The sequence below is a fragment of the Limulus polyphemus genome, unplaced genomic scaffold (genome assembly GCF_000517525.1).
Source record: "Limulus polyphemus unplaced genomic scaffold, Limulus_polyphemus-2.1.2 Scaffold4444, whole genome shotgun sequence".
Taxonomy (NCBI): domain Eukaryota; kingdom Metazoa; phylum Arthropoda; class Merostomata; order Xiphosura; family Limulidae; genus Limulus; species Limulus polyphemus.
In genome coordinates this window covers 64,918-72,204 of record NW_013670054.1, presented here as the reverse complement: position 1 = coordinate 72,204, position 7,287 = coordinate 64,918, and the positions used below count along the sequence as shown (strand labels likewise).

The window sequence follows — 7,287 nt, the reverse complement described above, 5'->3', positions numbered from 1 at the left end:
AGTTATATCCATAAAGAATAAACCAGTTTTATTTAAGAAAGGACTTGTGTCGCTAAAGTTTCGTCGGAACGAATTTATGGAAAATTAACTAACGAATGGAGACGTAACAATAAGTTTTATAGATATATTTGAATTTAACTTTAGATAATTTTATATAAACACAAAACTGTTATAGGAGTTTGCATGTAAGTTTAATAAAACACCTATTGATTTTAAAATTGTTGGTTTTAAATATAGAATTGATTCACTATCATTTGAGTGTTTTGAGCTATTTGTAAATTGCTCAGATTTTGATAGTAATATTTTACAAAATAATGTATGATAATTTCCTTTCACAAAAAAGAGGTAATAAAAACAACCTTTATTTTCAGATAATTTTTATGCTTCTGAATTTATTGTACTACATTTACGTACACATACATGTGAGTTTGGTATGTATAGGTCTTGATCCCAGTGGTTATCGAAAGATGCAGCACCATCAGGATGATGATGATGTCTTACTTGGAGGAAAATCACAGCTAGATGAAGATCGTTTTAAGGACTGTGAGAAATTGTATTTTACCTGTCCAAATGAACAATGCAGAGAAAAACTGCTTGTAGAAAGCTGTTTCAAGAACAAAGTAAGTATTTTGGATAATGCTGTTAAATTTTATTTTCTTGTTAATATTAAATCACATTATTTGTATGATGTATTTTACTTGTTTGGTTTGAATTTTGCTACAGTCATATTTGTACAACCAGAAGTAAAACATGACTATTATAATATTACTGGTTGCGATCTCTATTGTAGGCTCCTGATGGCAATAGTATGCTGCTACAATGTTCATCTTGTCAGACATCAGTGTTAAACTATTGTGGTTATCTCTCTAATCAGTTGACTAGAGTCATTCGCAGTTACATTCACAAGTACTATCAGGTAACTGTTTTCATTTCAGATGTATTTCATGTTTTCCAAAAGACTTGATTAGATGTAAGGTTGTCTCTATATATTTCCTTATTATCCTTTGTATTAGGTTATTTTGAAGTACTGTGACTTTCTAAAGCTGAAATCTTTGTTGCGCATTTATGGTAAAAACCTGTGTAACATGTATTGCTTTTATTGTGTAACTTAGTAGGTATTTTAAATCAACTGTCAAACAATAAATTTTATAACTACACAGTAATTAAGTTTTATAACATTTCGTCTAAGGTTCTGTTTTATCCATCACTTGTTTAGTTGATTTCCAAGTTAGCAGTAATTAATGTAGATTTATGTATACCTCATCAAACTCTTTTATCTGTTATATTACAGTGATATTTGTTTCGTAGGGTTGGTTACAATGTGAAGATGTTGGTTGCGGGCACAGAACAAGAAAACTTCCACTCAAATTTACAAGAGGAGGACCACTTTGTCCAGTTTGTGAAAGAGCAACCATTCATCCAGAGGTAACCAGTGCATTGTTGCTTTATTAACATTTAACTGTCTGCTGCACCATTTGACATTCATTTTAAGCCTTAGAGGAAAAACATAGTGATTCATGTTCAAGCTTGATTGAAGTAGTTTAATATGTAAAGACTCCATGATCTGAAGTGTTTCCACATTCAGACTACACCCTATTACCTTAAAGTGTTGGTAGTCTGCTGGCATTCCATATTCCAAAACATGTAGTTTGATAGTAGATTTTGTTTCATTTGCTTTAATTGTGTGTTATTTAGTGCAATTCATGTTTCAAAAGTTCTAACTTTTTAACCTAACTAACCTCATTTTCATTGAGAACAATTATATGTCAACAATATGTGACTGTTTTCAGTAGGAATTCTGTCCTTAAATCTAAAAAAAATCTGAATTCTTAGTTGTGATTTGGAAATAATTCTCACATCACCATGTTGATAATATGTTCTTATAACTTTTCTTAATCTTTTTCTTTAAACTGCTCGTGTGTTTGGCTAGATGTAATAGAGCAAGGGTCGACAGACAACATGACACATTATAAATGACAGCATTGGCATTGTCTTTTTTTTCTCATTGTACTTGCTTCCTTATTATGCTGTTTACAACTTTTGATGTAATTTCATTCTTCATTAACATGGTTTTGATTTTCATAAGCTCATTTTGATAATATTTAACATTACTGCATGACTGAAAAGCCCTGTGGATTAGTACAAAATTAATATATAAACTGGTAAAAGTATTTTTGTGGTAATAGTCAACTTGAAACCATTTATCTTACGGTATAAAAATGGATTTTTTCAATTTACTTCTACTGCAAATTTAATACATTCATGTTGTTGGTTGAAATAATCCAAAAATAACATATGTCTGATCTATAAAGACAGCGAAAGTCTCACCAAGATATTTTTTGTAAATTGGAAATTTGTATTGATCCAGACAGTTCTCTACCAAAATACTTTTGTATTACTTCTGAACAAGGCCAAACTGGGAGCTAACCTTAAACATATAGAAACACCATCAATCTTATCATAAAATTCACCATTGAACAATGAAACTTGACTGTTTGGGTAACGAACTAAAGTAACTTGTGAAATCTGTACTTAGGTAAACCAATAATATTGGATTTATATTTATAAACAAGATCACATTTTGGTTTTATTACTTCATTAAGTAGATCATTTATAAACAAGATCACATTTCGGTTTTATGACTTCATTAAGTAGAATGTTCATATATAAAGAAGTTATATCAAAGCTAGCACAAAACCTTAGTGTGATATTTTTAAATCTTGAACAAATGAAGCAAATTCAAAGATGTCCTTAACTGTATAATTATTTTTGGTAAAATATTTATGATTTGGAACTATAATATCTGCCAGTTCCCGATTAAATGTACCAATACTATTAGGTCTGATTGGAATATCGATTTTGTGAATCATAGGTAATCCATATATAAATGTACTGAAGATTTATGACTTGACTAAGCACACATTTCACAAGTTACTTTAGTCCATTTCACTTTCTTGAATATGATTTTAGCAGTTTTTGTCACTCGTTACGTTTCAAAAGCATGGAAGTTTTTAACAAAAATATTATAAATGTAATTTCAATATAGTTAGACACTAGTCAATATTAACTTCTGATCAGAGCAAGCTATGTACATAGATCAGAACTAAAAATATATAGAAATGAATATAGCTAATTAAATTAAATATCAAAACTATATAATGATTAGAATACATTATTTATCACCTGTGCACCCATATATAAAAATGTTGATGGTTTTGCTTAAGATTGAGGTAAAAGAAAAAGTTGGTTGTGTCTTTCCATGTATTATATTTTAATGCATAAACAGCAGAGAATTCTGAAAACTTAAGAACAACTAAATTTTTGTAATTTCATGAAATTTGTTTTTTTAGTTTTAAAAAAACATTATCAACATTAAAATATTGCATGATTTCTAGGCATAGAAACTTATGATAAATGGTGAACTTCGTCATTGTATTATTATTTCTGTTAATCTATTATGAAAAATAAGTTTATTATTAACCCATAAAGTTATTTGCATTAGCTGTTATGTTCATAATTCTCTACAAGTTTTTTATAGAATGGTCATTTTATTTTGCAGTACACAGATACCCAATTGTATCAGCAACTCAGCTATTTCCAGAATGTATTTGATTTGAGAAAAGGAACATCAGAGAAAATCTGTAAGTATTTAACCTAAAAAAAAATAGCTGAAATTAAAATATTAGTAAGTTTAAGTACAGGGTGAAGCTGTGATATTCTTAAGTAAAGAGCTATATAGAAATAACTCTCAACTGCATTAACCATATTAACACTAATAACTGGCAGTGAGTAACTGATGTTTGAAGAATGAAAGCCGAATCATTACACTGTAAGAACTAAGCATGTTGCAGAAGGATCTTAAGATGTAAACTAAAAATGTTGTACTCATCAACACAGTTGAACTTGAAGCAGTACAGTGTATTTGACTGACTATTTTATATCAGTTAACCCAAAAGTAGAGAAACTGGCTTTCACTACAATAAGAAGAAAGGTCTGATGACTCGTACAAGACTGACCCAACTATGACCATTCCAACACTTGTTCAGTCAGAGAACAAAAAAATATCACTTCTCTAAACAAGACATGATTACAATGTGACTACTCTGAATTCTCATGTTAATGTTGGGTATGCAACATGTGAATGTCACCTTCCACTAATTTCCAGTCCAACAATACCATAAGAACAAAGAGATCATGTAAGGCTAATGTTGCAATTTCAAGGTACAAATTTACATTTGGCAAGACTGAATTGTTACAGGTAACTGAAGTCTGGAAATATTACATAAGTTTTGAATGTTATAAGGATAGAATTATATAAAGACCAGTAGTTATGGCTACCATATTGCAAAAGTTAAGCACCACCATGACTTGTTAAAAAAAAAAGATGTTTCTTTCATCCTTTCTGTACCATGGTCTTATTTTCTTTAACTGTGAAACCTATTTTCCTATTCATAACTGGAATGGCTTATATTTAACCATTTTTAGAATACTTTAAGCTATAAAACATTACAGAAACTACAGTATATTTTAATAACTCTTTGATTTAGGTACACGTGAATTTGGAAGTTAACAGTTTATTATTGTAGTAATTAACCAATGAGTAAACATAAGGAATTGGAAATAAAATTTCCTGACGGTTAAAATCACAAGTCTTGACTACATATTTGAATGAAGTAAAGCTTGAAATACTTTTATTAGGTACAAAGTTTTGTAGTACACACTTGTAAAGACAAGAAGGTCTTGTTGTGTATATGTTAGATTAATGTTATCTTATTTGTAGTAACTATAGATGTCATTATTGCTATACACATAAATGTATTGAAAATCTTTCACTGTATTAAATTAATCACAATTTACTTTTTGTATCAGTTATCTTTGCAACTCTTTTACTTGTTGATTTCCCTAAGTATTCTGTAATAGCTTAATGAATATTGTTGGTTTCATATCTACATAGCATGTATTAGATATTCATTATGATACTTTTTGTTTGGTATGAAAAAATTAAGTGTTGAAAGCGTGATTAAATGTTACAAAAATTAAATTAATTGAACATTACTCTTAACTGCTGCTGCTTTTATGTGTCATTAGAAGGCTTTAGTAACTTTATTGTATGTATATGTGTATCATTAGAAGGCGTTAAGTAACTTTGTTATATATATATATATATATATATATATATATGTATATGTGTGTGTGTGTGTGTGTGTATCATTAGAAGACGTTAGTAACTATCGTATATATGTGTGTATCATTAGAAGACTGTAGTAACTGTTGTATATATGTGTGTGTATCATTAGAAGACGTTAGTAACTATCATATATATATGTGTGTGTATCATTAGAAGACGTTAGTAACTATCATATATATATGTGTGTGTATCATTAGAAGGCTTTAGTAACTATCGTATATATGTGTGTGTATCATTAGAAGACGTTAGTAACTATCATATATATATGTGTGTGTATCATTAGAAGGCTTTAGTAACTGTTGTATGTATGTATGTGTGTGTGTATCATTAGAAGGCTTTAGTAACTTTATCGTATATATGTATGAGTATCATTAGAAGGCTTTAGTAACTTTGTTATATATATATATATATATGTGTGTGTGTGTGTGTGTGTCATTAGAAGGCTGTAGTAACTTTGTTGTATGTATGTGTGTGTATCATTAGAAGGCTTTAGTAACTTTATTGTATATATGTGTGCATATCATCAGAAGGCTTCAGTAACTTTGTTGTATATATGTGTATGTATCATCAGAAGGCATTAGTAACTATCGTATATATGTGTGTGTGTGTATCATTACAAGGCATTAGTAACTATCGTATATATGTGTGTGTATCATTAGAAGGCTTTAGTAACTTTATTGTATATATATATATATATGTGTGTGTGTGTATCATCTGAAGGCTTTAGTAACTTTATCGTATATATATGTATGTATCATTAGAAGGCTTTAGTAACTATCATATATATGTGTGTGTATCATTAGAAGGGTTTAGTAACTTTATCGTATATATATGTGTGTGTATCATCAGAAGGCTTTAGTAACTTTGTTGTATATATGTGTGTATCATTAGAAGGCTTTAGTAACTTTATCGTATATATGTGTGTGTGTATCATTAAAAAGCTTTTGTAACTTCGTTATATATGTAAGGATTGTTAAAAGTTTGTGTAGACATTCATTTGACTGCACATATGTTGTTGAATTATTAATGAACTTACTGTTCACACATTACTATTCGATATATTTGTGTTTTTAGTTCCTTTACTCCTACATCATCTTTATTTAACTTTTCTCCCAATGTGATTGTTTGTTCGACCTCATGGTGAATATCTTTTATTAGTTTAATTGCCCACTGCTGTCTGGGAAAAAAAATCTTCTTCACATGTAGGTGATATAAATAGTCTAAAAAAGTAAAAAAGAGTGATTAAAATAGGTAGAACTATGTCAATGATAAGAACAATGAAAGCTGTAGAGATTTCTAACCATTTGAGGACTAACCAACTGGATTTATGCCTTATTATATCACTCACTTCTCTGTTCGTAAAATAATTGAAGTGGTCATTGAAATCACCAGACTTATCAATAATTAATGGGAAGCTAAAAATGATCATAATCAGACTTTATGATAGTTATTTTATGAAACCAAATACTTTTTAACCAGTCACATCACTAAAGCAAGTTAAGAGTTTATACGTGGTTCTGAAGTCATGACTTGTATTTTTAATGTGTAACTGAACAAGTCAGAATTAAGTCAAATAAGTCGTATCCTGACTATCTTCTTCCAACATAGCAGCATCATAAATAGTAAGAAATGTCATCCATTGCGACGAAGTAGGGAGTTTTTGTCTTTATACACGTACTTTAGTACTCGTATAATAAAAGTATTTGTAACAGGTTTAGCACTCTTTTTCTTTGTTAATCCTTTAAGCCATTCTTGACTGTTTTCTATCATACTCAGAGGTATTCTGTACCAAAGCACTGTAGCGGAATTTCAAAACGAATGACTTATATTTGTAGTTGTTTATTGAAACGTATATTTAACTTGTTGTAATGTATTAGTGTGCTGTCATGACAGTGATTTAAATCATCAGATAATAATCATTCTCTTTCTAATTTCAGTTCTAAGTGTTTTCACATAAATGTATTATTTTCATGTTTTATTAACCCAAAAAAATGTAATAAGTTTGTTAACAATTATTTACTTTAGTAAATACAACTAACAAGCAAATACTACTGTATCTTAGTAATTACAACTAACAAGCAAATACTACTGTATCTTAG

The 7,287-nt window shown here is 29.2% G+C and overlaps 1 protein-coding gene across 1 annotated transcript in view; it reads left to right on the top strand.

Moving 5' to 3' along the window:
• Positions 1-439: 439 nt before the first annotated feature.
• LOC111088791 (DNA polymerase alpha catalytic subunit-like) overlaps positions 440-7,287 on the top strand; it is a 28,564-nt gene continuing 21,716 nt past the window's right edge. The window contains exons 1-4 of the mRNA XM_022399770.1: positions 440-620; positions 791-916; positions 1,309-1,425; positions 3,560-3,641. Of these exons, the coding sequence (XP_022255478.1) occupies positions 468-620; positions 791-916; positions 1,309-1,425; positions 3,560-3,641 (478 nt within the window). The 5' untranslated portion in view covers positions 440-467. The remainder of the gene's footprint in view (positions 621-790; positions 917-1,308; positions 1,426-3,559; positions 3,642-7,287) is intronic.